Here is an 18,495-nt window from a genome sequence, read left to right on the forward strand (position 1 = left end):
GAAGGTATGCAGTATAAAATTCGTCATCCTCCTATGCCTCCATTCAGTTTGCTTTTCCAACTGTGCATCAGGTTCCAGGAATATGTTCGTGAGGAACGTGCAGCAGGTCGGGACCTTTGGCAAGAATATTTGCATGGCGAGGATGAATTCCTGGAAAAGGGATATGAAACTAGAAAAGAGAAAGTGCTTTCCTAAAGTGCTTTTTTCTTTTGAATTTTGAAAAGTGCACTTTTTGGCCAAAGGGTCATATTTGACTTCTAAGTCAACTGTAAATGTAATCTTTGTGTATGTGCACTTTTTGGATTATTTTGGATAAGCTTTAATTACCTTTTGGGTAGTTATTGCTCCCTTTGGGGTAGTTGCTGATATTTACCCTCCATTTATGGGTATGGGTACCTTTTGTAAGGATGAATCTGGGCCACTTGCTTAGATTAGATCTTGGCCATTCATCCATTTTTGAAGCCTATTTAAGGGGACTGGTTTTCCCTCATTTTGTAAGAAATTCATAGATTGTTGCTAAAGCTCTGGCGAAATTTACAGGATTTGATGCAAAGTTAAGACTGTTTCAAGTTTCCTTGTGAGTGCATGGTCTCCTTCTTCATTGATTTGAAATTTTCAGTTATGTTTCTTTCATTTATATAGCATTTTCTAGATAAACATCTGATAGAATCCTCGCTGTTCATACCATTAGGGAATGACTGATTGTTTTTCCTTCTGAATGGTTAATCTGAACCTTTCATATGCTTAGTTCGGCTATTGAATACTCACTGAATGAACGTTAAAGTTCTGATGTTGTATTTAATAGCATGAAAACTCATTTTTCCCTTGAAGATCACAATAGATTCATACAAATATTGTGCTTAAATGGCTGGTAATGTTTAATCTAGTTATTTGGAGGTGTCTGTCTGTTTTCTGAATATGCTATCTTAGTTAAATAATTTAGACTTTCTGTACCTCTCTTTCCCTATCCTTCTTTTTTTCCTTTTTACCAAGAAGAATCCGCAGTCCTGCTGAAATTAGTATCAATCCAACTGAAACCAATCGATAAAGAGACTGTTAGAATTTTAGGGAACTCATCCAGCAATTGCCTATATTACCGTAAGTCCCCTTGTGTTCCTAGCAAATCACATCGACCACTAAGTAATCCCGCAGTCAAGACCTGACAATCAAAACCTTGAGGTCGTCCCCTTTGATCAACAAAACAGCATTAGGGATTTCCTTATCTCAAGAGAGGATAGGATACTCAGCAAGTACATTCTATTCTGCGTTGGCCGGATGGAGTCGTAGCAATGCGATTTCAGACACATCAACACTACGTAGGGGCATGACTCCTATGTGGCTTTATGCCACGTAGGGTCATGACCCTACATAACCATAACTCTTCAACATATACTAGTCATCGTCATTAGTCATTAGTTATGTACCGAATCATTCACCGTGCTCGATACTATCGGGCTTAACAATAATACTTCAACTTCGATAGTCATCGAATAATACAATGATGACAGTCATTGATCTGCCGTAAGCAGTCAGCAATATGTTAATGTTACTTTCATTCAATATATACATGTATGTGATTTATGATAAATATATATATGTATAATATATTGCTTGCTTCAATCCGAATGAGGCTACATCCTTAACAGGAAGAGATGGAAAAAGAAGGAAAAACACCATTGGCTCAGAAAATATTAGACAGTGGGTTAGCACATGCTACGGGTCATCCGTTGGCAGTTCAGTGTCCAGAGTTGGTTCTTGAATGTATGAAGGCTTACGATCCAATCACTAGATAAGTTAGGACAGCAGAAGGTAATGTCATAGTGAGGCTCGACCCTATATCCATTGGAATCTTTTTCAGGCTGCCGATTAGAGAAGAATTTGCAGACATTACTAAAGAAAGCGCTGAAACGTATTTTGCCAGGAACAAAAAGCAATGTTTGACTACCATGGCTAAAAGTTGGTTGGTGTCGCCAAGGGCAGGTCAATCACAGTTACCTAAGACACTCCGCAGAGCACTCTTTGTTGAAGACATATCAAACATGGTAATTTTGCTTAATAGGTTGATTGGAAATGAGATTTATGAAATTTTTCATGAATGGATGTTCTTGTATATCAATACAATATGTATTGGCAAGCAGTTTATTGATTGGGGGGAAATAATTAGTAATAACCTTCATAACCAGTTGACACAATTCGAGTTCAATCAGCGTTTTCATGTCTTCATATCTCATGTATGCGATTGCAAACATGAAACCTTGGCCTGGACTTGATAGTCGCGAGGTATATGGAGACACAACTCAAATCTACAATTATTACCCACAGTTGTAGTTGAATCAGAGCTATATACACTTCCGTAAGGTAAATGATGCATTCAATATGCTCACTGTTAGAGAGCTTCAAGGAAACATTGGACTTCGGATATCACCCGAAGCAGCTGCCCTTGTCCAACAATATGGGAGTTACTTCATACAATTCCCCCGCTTTACCTATATCCATATTGGAGGCTTTGATGGTTGCCCATTCATGCTGCCCCGGTTTGATGGTTTGTGATGACTGAAGTTTGCAGGTAGATTGGCCAAGTTAATAAGAAGTGTTGAAACAAGCGAGCGAAACTTATCCCTTTCCCAATTAGCATGGGCCATTACAGCTGTAACTCTTCATCAGATGCACAAAACATAGAAAGGTCGATTGTCAAACTCACTCTATACTTTTATGATGAAAGGTTTCCATTTGATAGTAAAGAATACGTCAGAGACAATTTAGAGTTGGGGCCAGGATACCATCACTTCCCAACAATGGAAGACTTCTGGGAAGACTGTGAAGATGACTTTGAAGTGAGAAGAAGGGATTGGATGAGATTCAAAGTTAGACAAATTATTGATTTCAAATTGGGATGGGATGTGACTGATATACAAGAAGACAAATCAGATTTGATTGATACTTTCTATGTTATAAAAAGGACAGAAACATAGGTTAAAAAGAAAATTACAGAAGCCACAACCACTAGACCAGAAAGAATAAGTAATTCCTCTAAAAGAAATGATGCACATGAAGGCTCATCTATGCCATCTGCCCCTCATGTTTCATCTTCAACTACTAATTTGCAGCAAAGTGCTCAAGGCGGAGGTGATGATGAAGATCCTCATAAAGGAATGGACCTCGCTGCAATATGTGAAAATAATTCTATAATGAGAAAGAGAAGGTCAAAATCAAAGGAGAAAAATCTGAATCCAATATAGGAGATGATAGAAGAAGCCCACGAAATAAATTCATTGCCATCATCATTTACTGAAGAGATAATTCATTCCATCTCTTCCCCTACAGGCTCTCCTCCTCGTGACATCAATGTGTCTCAAGAGGTTCCAGACTCTAGTTACAAATATTGTGAATAATCAAACTATACCACCAGTGGTTTCAAATGTTCCTACATCAGTCGAACTTTCTACATCAGCATTCTCTATTGGCTCCAACAAAGCCTAGAGAGGAAGAAAAAGAGAGTTATCCAGTTAGAGACACCAAATATGGACGCAGTTGCTAATTTGGTTCAGAAAAATGTGAAAGTGAAGAAGACCAAAGTAGATTCCAGATTAGCAGTGAATCCTTCATCAGGCAATTCGATTGTTGAAATTGCACAGCCTACTATTGAAAAAGATATAAATGAGGCTAATGAAGCTGATTTTAATGCATTGCAGGTAGATTTGGGTCCTGTCACACATGAAGGAGCTGTTCATAACTTTCAAGTCTCCGCAACCATATTGGTAGAGAAAGCAAATAAGGATAAACAAACCAAGGATCAGCTCAAGCAACAAGTCCAAGCTTTATCTTCATGCCTTCAATCAATAATAGGAACTCCAGCCTTAACTCTCGAATCCACTTCAGCAGAAACAATTTCTAATCCCGAAGGAGTAGCTAACAGAGAAGCAATAGAAAATATACAAAAGTATCAATCATATGGCAAAATGGTTGATAATTGGATAATTCAGATGAAGGCAAAAGCTTTAGATTTGTTCAGCGGAATAAAAGCAATGTATGTCAAGGCAAATCAGATGGAACGAGAGATTTTACAAGAGATAAGAAAAATCAAAGAGCAACAGATATCCTGGCAAAGGATCATGAATAATCTCAGAGAGATAAAAGAAATGGATATTAATACATTGGTGTCACTCAAAATATTTTCAAATGAAGAAGAAAATCAGTCCGACATGTGGCTTGAGAACATAGAGTGGAAATGTATGAGCTTGAATCAGATAACTATTGAACAAGAAAAGTTGTTAAACAAATGTGAGCAGCTCAAGACCAAAGTGTTGAGTAATTTACCAAAAGTCAATGAGGATATACCAGTTAATGAGCAGACTTATGATCCAGATACACAGGAAATGCATAATAGTTTTGAAGCTCAGATCAATGCAGAGCTTAGTGACAAAAAACATTCGAGTGCAGATGTGATGGAAAGATTAAGCGCCATTTCAGTGGCATTGGGCACATGTATTTATCATCTATCGGGCTGCAACAAGGAATTAGATGAAGTTCAACAAAATCATGAGAGATGGAAATTAAGAATGGAAAGTGTGGTCATTCTCAAGAATAAATCCTTAGTTCAAACCATCAAATTATTCAAAGCATATAAAGCAAATCCTCCTCAAGAACAACCGCCACCTGCAAATCAAGGAGCATCAACAGGAGATGTCAACACAAGTGCTTGAATGTTAACTCCAAAGTTGTCTGTTATCTCATTTCATGGTTATTTCTTTGTGCAAGTTGGATAAAGTTGCAATTTTGGTATCTATGTAAATATTTTGTAAATATTGCAACTTTGGTCAATTTCGAGTTTAGTTAAGGTTTTGACTTTCTTTATGTTAAAAGTTACGATTTTGACTTTTATTTTGTAAAAGTTAGAGTTGTTTATGAAAGCATGAATAACTTCCATTCTCTAACTTACTTGGTTGCTAACCCGAAAGGTAGTTATGACAGAGATCTATAAACACAAAAGATACAGCAATGTAAAGGGACTTTTTTTTGGCATTTTAGCAATTGTGACTCAAAGATATTGTGGAATTGTGTAACTCCTCAAGATGAATACAAACCACTTTTGGAAGTGTTTCTTAAATTGATTTGTGTTCAAATGTTATTGGTTCATCGTATGTTGTTGCTAATAGCAGTCTTTGAGTTTCTTGAGTTAATTTGCAAGTATTAAAGATTAAATTTAAGAGAGGTTATGGTGTGTTTCTTTCTTGATACCTTGAAGCAAATATACCAAAAACTTTATATATTTCCATTGTTGAAAGTCTTAAGTGTACACTTTGGCCTTCACAGTAAATAAAAGTGATATAATTTTCATGAAGCTTATATGGCACTTGTATATTTTCTATTAAGAGTCTCTTCTATAAGTTTTAGTTAAACACACACACACACACACACACACACACACACACACACACACACATATATATATATATATATTTGAAAAAGAACTAAAATACATCATACGAGGCAGCTGCCCCTCTCAAACGCAGAGGAAGGTCAGACTCAAGAAACGATCTCTCCAACTGTTTCGAGCGATTTGTCACTTCACCGTTGGGCACTTTGTCAAGAAATTCAAAGTGACAAATCTGTTTACCAACAACTAAGAATCTCCTTTAATCTAAAATCAAACCGACATTTGCCAGCTTTGAACAGCACGCAAATGATGAGTTGCCAAACCCTAAAGTAGGCACCTTACTTCCAATGTGGATGGCAAAGTCTCACCAAAGTCTTCAATGCTTTCAATCTATCCATGCATGATGCTAGCAGGGCCTCAAATAGGGTGTATCAAATATAACTTAGATGGGGTCACCAAGCATAAGCCAGATCGATCAGGTGTTAGAGGGATGATAACAAAGTCTAAATGACAGCTTTTCCCAATGTATACTGCAACTAAAGGCTATATGGCAAGCTAAAGGGCCAAATTACTTGCTGTCATTTGTAGTATCAAATGCATATTGTGCAGTCATGTCAATCTCATGATAATTGAGGACATTCCAAATTTGCCATGCAAGTTCTGCAAGGGCAAGTGAAAGAAGAAAACACAGCACAGAACCTGAAGACTCTACTAAGAATAGCACAAACATGAATAAGAAAAAACATTACAAGATACCCCTGTTTAAAGTAAATGTTCAGGAAAGATATTATTGACTTAAGCTAATACATACAATTATGTTGGTTTGAAATTATCCCACATTGCTAATAATTGTGAGGGCAGGCTTATAAGGTGGATGTACTCAGCAAAAGCTTTGGATGTACATTACAAGTTTGAATCTTCTCCTCCTGGACAGCAATGATGAGGAAATAGTCTTTTAGTATATACTGACAATCTTTGGTGTTATATAGAATAATTGATGGACACAGGAGTGGTTTTTAGGAACTGATATTATCTCTAATGCATAAATTGGGATTTTGCTAACTATACCTTGCTTTTGTAAATTGAAAAATCTTTCCCTAAAACTTCTGTAAATTTTTGATACTATAATATAAAGGAGTGGTCCTCATGACCACAATTTACTAATCAAAAAAATAATAATATTATGAATTAGTTAATTAAAGATCAATTAATAATTGATATTTAAAAAAATCTTACATTTATTTTTTTATATTAAAAATAATAATAAAAGGAAGCTACATTTACAAAGTAGTCACCTTTTTTTCAAAAGAAGCAGCCAGAGTTTCAAATCAGCGAAGACAAAAAAAGGGAGCAGCAGTAGCCAATAAAAAAAGGGGAGCGCAGCTTTTTAGAAATATGTTATCTTCAAAAAGTGCAGGCAAGGTAGGAATTCCGAACTTTGTTTTTGTTTAAATGCAGATTAAGTCAAAAAGGCGTGCGTTATGTAGGCACACCTTTTAATATAATTTGACAAATTTAAAAAAAAAAACTGCAGTCAAGTTAGAAAAATGCCTAAGAAAAGTATGTAGCAAGTATAATGGCAAATGATTTCCTTCCGTGACTTGGGCCTATGTGGAGAGTCTTTGAAAGGTACAATGGTTGACCAAGGCATGAAGCATACGCTCATGCCATTTATGATAAAAAACTTATCATTTGCTTTGATAGATCATGCTTCAATGAACAGCATTTTCAATGAAAAAGCATATGAACTCATTTATAAAGGCTCAAATAACATAAGAGTCACCATTACAATGCCCCATGGTTTGGTTGTCCCTAACATAAGAATGTTCAATCACTTTCCATATTAGAGCATGTACTGCAACAAGTATCGCATATTTCTTCAGAATTTCACTGTCTACAGCAGCAGGTAATAGCAGATGCATGTCTCTTCATTCCTACAAGACTAAAAGCTTCCTACAGTTCTAGGATACCATTTTTTTTAATGGAAATATCAGAATTTCAACAGAAAGCAACAGTCTTTATCTATAAAATACTCTTTTCTTCAATTGTTTGTGAAATCCAATCAAGATCAGTCAAAAGCATAGTTGCCGGGAGATGGGTATTGCTACTTGTTGGAACTAGTATAGCGAACAAGTACCAATACTAGTACATCATAAAAAAAAATTTAAATAGGAGACTGGTACTTGGATTATAATTTTTTAAATTTTAAAAAGTGAAATATATATTAAAAAAACAGTGAATACACAAAATAAACTTTCAAGACTCTCAACTACGTAACAAAAATAAATCAACTACATATCCAAAAATAAAGTTTAAAGTGTAGTAAATGTATCAAGATGACTAAATAGGAAATCCTCCATCTCTACAAAAAGTTATAATGATAACAGATCCTCCTCCCACTTGGTTCAACCTATTATTCTGACATCTTCAACATGTTTTCCAAGATATGAATATCCTATTTCTGCATCTCCCATTCCTGAATTTGGAAGAATTCTCTCCATTGAACAATACTTATAAAATATACTTTTGAATTCTTTCCTAATACTCCTCCTTTGTTAAGTCTTCATCAAACTCAAATAAAATACATATTCAAGAATTGAGTATTTTTCCTCATCCTCCAAAAATAACTAATAGGTTTCTTGTATTTTATAGATTGAGTACCTATAAACCTTCAAGACATCAGTGGGCTACCTCTTTTCCTTATTGCCTTTGTCTCAGTTCATTCACCAAGCCTTCACAAAGTGATCAATCTAAAATCTGTCAACCTTATATCATCATCACTATCATGCATTTTTCTAACTAGAAAGGGATTTTCCATTACACCCTTGATTTCTCTGGCACACACTTAACTTAATCTTGTAGTTCAAAATCCACGCTCTCTAGCTTCAGAGAAAGGTATTTTTTCCTTGTTGATGAATTTACCAACATCCTAGTTTGAACCAGTCAAATAAACATGTTGAACACTCCATAATATGCATGCTAGGGGCTAATGAATGATTCCTATCCTAAATATCTACCTCATCTATTCTTCTATACTGTCAATGCAAGCACCAGTGCAATCATTCAGTGACTACTTTTTATGGAAAACCTCAAGCAAGTTCTTTTAATTTAGTAGAAAGCCTCATATTATTGGTCTCCTATCAGCTAAAAGATACCTCTTAAATATGCTAAGTTAAGGAAAATCAAGATTTTCAAAATTTTACTAAAAATTCTAAGTCTTATGAGTAATAATATGCACTTGCAATTCAGAAAAAGAAAGTAGAAGATTGATAAGAGGCTAGATATAAGCAAAATCAGAATGAGTTAGAATACTTACGCTCGGGTTATGCAGAATGTATTGTGTTTACCAGTAGAGTCTAAGTTTACTTTTGCCTTGACAACATTCAGACCCAGATCTCTGAGAGCCTCCATCTGCAGTGAGAGCAAATTTATTCACTTACAATTTTCCAAGTGGCATTCTTAGTGCTCTTCTAATTATCATCCATATATACGTCAATGAAAAGATTAAATATGAAAAAATGCTGCATTGGAAGGCTATATCTAGTTTTATCAGCTAAATTCTTGTTGCTACTGAATATAAAACTACATTTAAGAAAGTTGCTTTGACAGGGAAGGGTTCTAAAACCATGAAACCATCAACTAGAAAAGACAATCATTTCCTTATATTATCTTTTCCAAAACAAAAAAACCAGAAAACATTATATTCTATTCATACTCTTTGTTTGCTTCATTCATAAAAGAACATCCAATATAAACTACTAGAGCAAGAATATAATAAAAAATGGTGCTTTAGCTTATTCAAATTTTAATTTCCAAAATAAATGCAAGAGTCCATACTGTATCAATAAGAGTACCCAAACGATCTCCAAAAGTAATCTCCACCACTGTTGCATTTGGATCTGAGTCCTGGTCTATTGCAACTTTTGGTACTGGAACATCACTCTCAATGCCCTCCTGTTCACCAATGAAGCAAAAACAAAAAGACATAGAACTACAGTGATAATCCAACAAATTAGAGCCACTGAAATGTCTAAACCAAAAAGAAGTAACAAAAACATGATCTAGAGTGATAATTAAAAACACACCTCTACAATTGGTGCTGTCATGCTATTAGACTCTTTTCCAGAAAAACAAGATAGTCTGGCTTCAAATTAAAGTAGTGACAATTAGAACGTCAAATAAAGGTGAACTCCAAAACAACATATGACCAATCTCTAAAAGAAGATGCTCCCCTAGAATGTATCACTCTACAAATAGAATCCTTTTGGCTTAAAAATAATATACTGTAAATATTATTCAGCTTTGTCAAAACAAAGAAACAAATAACTCTATTAGCTCAGGTGTTTGAAATAATAAAGCATAATTCAAAATATTCAAGTCACAAAAGCTAAAACACAAAACAGAAATGAGCATATGCACTCACAGTGAGAGTTTGATGACTGGCATAACAATGTCAATTAGCATTTTCTTTTTTCAATAATATAGCTTTCAGGTGTAGTAATGAAACGCAAGTGCTCAGGCAATATAAACACTGAAAAATTAAAACACATACTTGAAGGATTCTTTCATATTATAGCAAACATCGAACAAAACTCAGACTAACCTCATGATCCAAAATGGCATCAAAAATTGTCCAAGCAAGAGGTGTCAAAATATTGTTGAAACTGTCGGTGGAATTACAAAGAATGTGAAGTTCTATGGTATCACAGAAATATTACTAATAGCTGCCAAAGGAATTTTAGGATCCAGCGGGCATGGAAGAGAATTTGTAGGAATCATTATTCACTTTAAACTGATTACAGGCATTCAAATGTCAACTTAAAAGTAAATCTGAAGCTTCCACTTGCCAGCCTCCCTTCTTCATTAGCCACAGACAGGGCAATGCTCCTGTTTTTAAGAATACATCCTTCTTAAAACTGGGGCTTAGGAACTTCCTTCTGACAAGACAACACCTCACACTTCATGATTCCATTGTTTCCTCTTTGATCAAACTGGGGCAACGCTGGTCCATGGAACATATCTCTAATCGGTTCTCACTGATGGACCAAGGGTGTCATAAAATGACAACAGGTCCTTTGCCTAATAAGGCGCAATACACGGGGCAGAAGGAGTTGGCTCGTCCTGGAATTGCTAGATTTGCCACCAATTTCAACACATTGCGGTCCTTGATTCGGTGTAAGGCAGCTTTGAAGCATATTTTTGTTGGTGAGGAGTGGACTTCCTCATCCTATGCTACAATAGCTACAAGGATTGATGTGGCAAATTGCATTTTGATGAGCCAAGCTTTTGGGCCCCTTGTGTTGAGATTGTGAAGGTAAAAATTTTATAAATTCTGCATTATGTTTTAATTTTTATTCATATTTTTCTTTTATTTGCTTATTTTCATTCACATTTAAATTAACTGATATTAGATAATGTTTCACAATATTTGCACTTCATTGAGCCCTTGGTAGTTCTCCTACAAGTTGTTGATGGGGAGAAGCCTGCATTGGGCTACATATATGAGGGCACAGATAGGGCCAAGGAGGCCATCAGATCTGTCTATGGGCGAGATGAGAGTAAGTATCGTCCCATTTGGGATATCATTGATAGGAGATGGCAAGTCTAGCTTCACAAGCCCCTCCATGCAACTGCTTATTATCTCAATCCAGCATTCCATTTCCACCCTGATTTCAAGGCGGATGAAGAGGTTCTTAGTGGGCTCTACTCAGTGAGAGCGAATGTTGCCTGGTCATAGTACCACTATAATCCACGAGCTAGAGGCCTTTTCTTATGTAGAAGGGGAGGTCTTATCTCGTCAGCTTTGCAAAGAGAATTGAACAAAATGCAACCAAGTAAAAATACATTTAAGAGCATAATTTTAATTATATATTATTCAATTTATTATTAAACAAGACTAATTTTTTTTCTTTTTCTCATCTTAGACAGATGGTGGCAGATATTTGGTCCGAAAACACCAAATCTTCAACGGATAGCCATTCGTATTTTGAGCCAACCATGCAGTGCTTCCGGTTGTGAGTGCAATTGGAGTATGTTTGAGCACATACACTCCAAGAGGCGCAATAGAATGTCTATGGAGAAGTTGAATGATCTAGTCTTTGTTCATTACAACCTTCGTCTTAGACAGAAGCAGGTTATGGACCATGACACCACCCCGATCATGCTAGAGGAGGTCGATCCAGAATCTGAGTGGATCACTGAGGCTACGGATCCTGTCTTTAGTGACGAGGACCTTGATTGGATCGACCCGATAGATAGAGAAGTTGAGGCTGTAGCCATGGCAAAGGAGGAGGTTAGAGCATGAGCAGAGTCAGACACAGACACAAGTAATGTTGGTAAGGGTGGAATGGAGTCACAAGTAGAGACTATGGCTGCTAAATCATCCAAGACCTACCTTAGACGCCTTCATAGGAACGATGCAGGCTCCTCTAAGCCATAGACCTGTAGAGGTTTAAATACTTGTGTGGAACATTTGATGTCATGGATTTCATATTCCACGAGTTTTGTAATATGTTTACATTTGACAATATTTATATATTCTATGTTTGCTATTTCCTTCAGCTACAATTTGCATTTATACTAATGTGATCGATGTATACTTGTGTATGTGATCAAATTAGCTTCTACTTGATGATGTTATTGTGTATTTAAGGTTTATTTAGAAAAGGGTGCATGAAACAAGTTTTAAATCCTTAAAAATCTGTAAATTTCTTGGGTTTTTCACTTTGCCAAGTCCTGTCGAGCCCCGGCCAAGTTTTTTTGTCAAGTCCCGAGTCTCAAATCGAGTCACCCTTGCCGAGTCCGAGTCCTATTTCTATGATCTCAGCCCTTTTCCTAATTGAATTGTGGCTAGATCTATTAGATTCGATCCCCCTTTTTAATGTATGGTTGATCTTGTGAAATTGGTGGTCTTACTATCGTAATTGGTGAAACCCTAATTTCCCCCACCATACACATACACATACACATACAAAAACCCTGTATGAGGAAAAAACTATACATTTATAGAGGATGAAAGCCACTGCACCATATATAAAGTATGCTACATAGAAGAAACTCGGAACTATAGATAGCTCCTAAGTAGTATTTTCCATTTGATAAAATAGAAAAAATGGCATATGTCAAGAGTTCCCGCATTGTGTTCTTTGGATCACTAGACAACAAACAGATTTTGATGTACATAGAAAGGCAGCTTCAGATGTAACGAGTTGTGATGCCCACACATGATGAAGCCCAATTTTTTATGTCTCAAACCTTCTTTTGGGTCACAGATGTGATTCCACAAACTCAGAATCAACAGAGGTATTAGTTCTATGAGAACTCCAAGGCCAAATAGCTGAAATGCATAGGCTCAATGAAATAGCTGCCATTCCTCAGAAACTAAGATCTTCCCTTCAAACTAACGCCTCATTGTGTATGGTAAACACTCTTGCCAGGCATTTAAAGTTAGAATGTTGGTTACCACTGACAGAGCTGGAGTGATTCTTCCTGTGATCAGGAATAGTCCCCAAGTCATAGGGATCACCTATGCCTCAAACCACCAGTGCCTGTCCCTTACTAGAGAATTTATTCACAGCTCAACTCAGATTTTGTAATCTTAATGTGTGTGGGCTAGCAATCAATCTCTGAGCCTCAACACCTCAGAATCATATGCCTTGGCAGCTAAAGATATTTTTGAAGTTCGTGTAACTGAAAACTTAATCGAAGAAAGCAAACTATTGCTCTTTGCTGAAGTTGTTTCTCTCCATACCAATTTTAGTAAAAATGCTTCATAATATCTACTCTTAACATAATTAGCCCTGAACTCTAAAAATCAAAAACAAATAAAAAGAATAAATAGTGCATACAAATCCTCCCCTAAAAACAAACTATACCTTTTCCTTAAATCTCCCAAAGATGAAAACCAAAGCAAAGTCAAAGAAATCTCTAACACAAACAACCATTCTATGCCATTTTGACAAACAGTATACTCAATAGTTACAACATTTAAAATAACTGATAAAAATAAAATAATAAAGATAAAAGGTAAAGATTGTTTTTAGATCCGAGTCGCCCAACCAACTTGATATGTGTTACCCTTTTTGGCAAATAACGTAATGGTCCTGCAGATTGGAGCTTCCAGAATTCTTAGGTATGGTTGTGGAGAAAATCTTTAAGTACTAAGGCAATAAATGTCTCATAGATAGACCTTATACTGGATCAAAACCCTCACCAATAGATAATATCACTTTTGGGATGCCTGAAATGGGCTCATTTAGTAAGCTTCCAGGTCATATACAGCATTTATATGTACCACAAGAAAAATATCCTGCAAACATCTAACCCCCACTCTCCAGAAGCTGCTGAAAGCATCGATCCCAGAACACAAATCTTGGCTATAAAATTTGGAGTGGCCATTACTTTTAAAGGAAATTTTAAACCACCCTCGTCTAGCAATCCCGCCAAAGGGGTAACAAATGATTTACCACGTGGATCCTGCTCTTGGAGCAAAATATGATGAAAATGTCCAATGGCAGATGATGCATTGCCCTTGCTATAGTCGTTTACGCCTCTTGCATCAAAAATTTGTTATTTCGTTTTCATAAAAGTTTTCAGAAAATATTTAAACCAAACAGATGCGGCCAGTTGACACAAAAGTACCCCAGTACGATTGAGTGAACCTCAGTGGCAAGCAGCAGTTCAAACCCTCCTCCCAAAATTTCCCCATTTTGTACTTTCACGGTAAGATTCCAAGATTAACTGTACCAGAAGTTTTATGGGACTACCCATGTTACAGAAATGGGAGTGGTAGTCCCCTCCATGGTACACGCCCGTTACATGATGGTCCCATGGAGACGTACTTCTGAGTATCACCCAACAAGTGCTGCTAATGGAGGATTTCCGCGTAAAGAGGCAACTGCTTCAATTTTCTCACTCAAGGTGATCATGGAGCCCATTAAATCGGAATATTGCAAAAATCAGAAACTTTTTCTAAAATTGTGCGGCATCAACTGCTTACGAAGTAAATTCTCGGCAAAGTCTGCGATTAAGAGACGAATATTTTATAGCATCAAAAAATTGAAATTTTACAGCAAGCTGAAAATTCTAGAAGTAGCGTAGCAAAGCACAATTTTTTATTGTTCCGCCAGATCATTTTAGTATATAACTCTCCCTACTACTACCTGCTAATAAAATTGCAGTATTCCCTCGCCCCCACTCCTCCATGGGACCACTAGCTACGAGAAAATTTTAATCTGTATCAGGTAAATTTGGAATTGGGTATGATAGTCCCTTGGTAATTTAACTATGCTGCTTTAATACGTGAGATTTGGGTACTTGCATGAAAAAAACACTCTAAATAATTGATTAAAATTTTCGTTACAAGTTTCCACCATTTGGCAATTAAATTTCCTGAAATCTCGCAACTAATTCTGTAAATAATAATCAGCCCCCCTTTTCACTATCCTTCAATCTCTCCTTAAGAAAAATGGCCAATCAGCTGAAGAATTCCTTTTTCCTTGCCGCGCTTACTGGTCAGCTTTACGGGGTCACCAGCACAGTGAAAGTCCGGGCAGCAGCCCCCCTCCAATAGCGCTAGGGACTTGATTTTTCCGGTAGTCGCTAAATTTTTCTATTGCCAGGCGGTATACTCTATTGATAGCAAATTAATTTCAAAAAACATTTTTTTATCTAATTTTGCTGCAAAAGTTACAAACTTTTTCCATGATAGAGAAAAAAGTGAAAATAATATGCTAAAAATTTAGCGGCAATTGCGCGGAAAAAATCAGGTAGCTGCCAGGCAAGCATTCAAACAACAGCCTACCAATTAAAAATAGAAGCAGTAGCCCCCTCTTCACCTTCTCACATACAAATAATGACAGTTTCCAAATGTACACACGTTAATCTAATTATATAGATCAAGCTTCAAGCTTGACATTAAAACTGAGCCTTGCAAATAATACGATCACAAAAAGAACAATAATATAACCTAGAAACGTAACAATTGAGAAATCCACGCACCTGCAATGCCGCAGGACTCGATCCTCTGACATGGGAAGACCACTAAAACGAAGCTTGTGAAAACGAAGTGCACAAATGGATGTCTCTTTACATCTGTACAATTTCGACGCAGACGGAGCCAAGCCAACTGCACACACGCTCATGGTTGCCATTGCGTCAATAGGCACCAAGCGAGCGGCTTCACAGAGAGCCTTTTATCCTTTTATTCGAAAATATTTACTGTGTATACGTCAACAACCTTCTCCATTGCAATAAGCCCACAGGAAATCGAGTGGCTGGCGATCTATACGATACCCAGAGATTGATATAAAGGTATAATGCTACCATTATCCGGTTAATTTGGCCTGTTTAGAAATGAATTGCACGAAGCCATTGTTATCACGACAATGATTGATTCCTCCAAACTCCAGGGGTTCGAACCTGTCACCTACAGCGAATCATGACAGCTGCAATCTGGCGTTTAGTTTTTATGATTGAAACAAAGCAACAATTTTATTTGCAAATAGGCTGCTAATTAGAGAAGAAGATCAAGCAGCCTCAAATTTACTGATCTTTTGTAGCGTCGTTATTGAATTCTTTTACGTGAGCAGAGGAAATCGTGTGTATTTTTCGTTTTTTTTTTTTATCAGTTTTCCTTCGATATTATAAAGAAGTGGATATTGTCTTTGTTTGTGTGTATGGTTGGGGATTTACCGCCTAGCACAAGGTCCCACATAAATGGGTGGTTAGTGGCATGTGAGGGTGGTCACATCTATCAATTCTTTTAGTTTTAGGGAAAGAAACCCTTACAATGAATTTAATGATATTTAAATTCATAATAATATTTTAAGGTTTAATAAGAATGGTGATAGATCTATTTTGCAAGGAGATGGTTGGGAGAATTGGGGAGAGCAAAGATCTAGATCAAATATTTCAATGTTATTTTTAACTTTATGATCATTCACAACAATGAAAGGGCTCTTCACGTTTAATAAGGACATGTTTAGCTAGGCATGGTTCTAGTATAAGTATTGCTCATACGCTTATATCAATATAGAGGTATGATGTTTTTAAATATAGAGGAGATAGTTGGAAGTATTTTTAAGAATTTTGTGTTTGTTTTCAAATTAAGTGATCAATAAAGGAAAACATATTAGATATCTTAAACTGAGAATATGATCATCCACTAAATTCTCTTATGACAAAGAAAATAAAGTGCAAGAATTTGAACCCTGATTGAGACCCATAAACCAATTTATTTGCATGTCAAATAAATTCTATGAATCAATAAGACACACAAAAGCAACTAAATTGCTTCCACAATAAAACTCATTCTAGAGCATGGAAAACATAGGCAATAAAAATAGCTACAAAATGAGAAAAGACATTCAAAAACTTGTCATAACATACATAGCTTAACGTACTTGTGCTAATTCTATATCGAGATTTTTTTGTCCAAACATGCACATAAGATCAAATGATCATGAATTCACCTATCAAGATTATGAAATTACATTATACATACATATTGTGTGGGTTGCTCCCACATGTTATTCCTTTTATAACCTTCTCATCATAGGGTTGTAATAATGCATCTTCTCGTATTTCTTCTCATTGCCCTCATTACCCAATCTTTATATTTCATGAGAGATATCTAATTCTTCTCCCACTTTTGAATAGCATTCCACCCTCTCATCATACCTTTTAACATTACACCTTTCATTAACCACCATGTATCATTTTCATATAACCTATTTTCGCATTTTCTTTTACCCACTTCAATTTATTTACTTATTTAAATCTCTATCACATCCAATCTAGCCTAGACATTTTTTCATTCTTCAATAATGAATTTTGTAAACCTCTTATCTTTCTAATCTTCTCAAAATATAATCCTCATATGTCTTCTCATAACCCATCTTGATCTTTTCCGTGAAGTCATTTTGAAGGACTCACAAGTCCCTTTGTAGTTATAAGTTCTCCTTGCAACAACCTCTCTCACTTCAAGGTATCAACTCTCTACAATTGCAAGGATATCTCTCACACCTACAACAAAATATTAGAGCCTTTCAACACAACCAACAACATACCATCTCATACAACTCACCTCAATGCATATCTAGGCAAACTACCCACTTTGTACCATTTGATATAGTTCAAGACCAAGATACCAAATTGGAGTGTTGATCTTTGCAACCATTACACAACTATTTAATCTATTTAGCTAGAAAACTAATTCATAGACAAATATGTGAACCTAGAAAGTAATGAAATTCGATTCATTTAAACTTATGTGAATGTGCATAGAAATCTCTTGATAGACTATATTTCAAAAATTATTTCAAATATGAAATCATCTTCTATTTGTTTTAAAAAATATTACAACAGAAGCTTCCACCTTCATCTATAGAAATACATATGGGTCAAAATTTCCTATCAGCAATACCATGCTAATTTTCAAGTCAAAATATTAAAAAACCCATTTTTGGGCATTAGAACTATGTTGCAAACTTCACCAACAACTCAAAACTTTTTCTCTTCAACAATATTTCTTCATTTTCATATCTATGCATTGGATTCATTCCTCATTGCTACTACAAAATCAATTTCCAAACTCTGTACCCAAGTGTGGGAATCATCTAGAGGTACTTTCTCGCCATTTTGGAATGTAACTCCCAAGTGCATTAAATGCACCACTCCTCTAGAGATTCCAACAATTCAAATTACCTCCATTCCTCAACCTAGTGCCCAAAATGAATGTGTGGCAAGACAAGGGTATTGAAAACTCTCAAGGGACCCATAATGCATATATTTGTAACAACCCAATATTTGGGCATTGCATTTTGCCCTTCCAAGCATTCACACTTTTTTTATAAATTCACCCAAACTACAATTTACAAAAATAAATTTAAATTTAAATCATCATCCCCTTAAATCTTAAACCCTTTCATGAGATTGACCTCAATAGAAATAAAATGCCAACAAAATAAATTAGTAATAATCTCAACTATGCCAACTTCTGTGCTAAAAGGTGTACCTACAACTTATTGAAAACCAAACATTTGAAATCAAAGATTAAAACTGAAAAAAATTTTGATAATGAAAGATTGTTCAACCCCCTCGCATGCTCCTACATCATA

General features: G+C 35.9%; 1 protein-coding gene across 1 annotated transcript in view; it reads right to left on the minus strand.

Moving 5' to 3' along the window:
* Positions 1–15,932, minus strand: part of LOC131040941 (ACT domain-containing protein ACR11) — a 71,654-nt gene extending 55,722 nt beyond the window's left edge. The window contains exons 1-4 of the mRNA XM_057973904.2: positions 15,377–15,932; positions 9,463–9,517; positions 9,215–9,331; positions 8,694–8,788 (exon numbers count right to left, since the gene is read on the minus strand). Of these exons, the coding sequence (XP_057829887.2) occupies positions 8,694–8,788; positions 9,215–9,331; positions 9,463–9,517; positions 15,377–15,528 (419 nt within the window). The 5' untranslated portion in view covers positions 15,529–15,932. The remainder of the gene's footprint in view (positions 1–8,693; positions 8,789–9,214; positions 9,332–9,462; positions 9,518–15,376) is intronic.
* Positions 15,933–18,495: the final 2,563 nt, after the last annotated feature.

The sequence above is a fragment of the Cryptomeria japonica genome, chromosome 9, assembly GCF_030272615.1.
Source record: "Cryptomeria japonica chromosome 9, Sugi_1.0, whole genome shotgun sequence".
NCBI classification, from domain to species: Eukaryota; Viridiplantae; Streptophyta; class Pinopsida; order Cupressales; family Cupressaceae; genus Cryptomeria; species Cryptomeria japonica.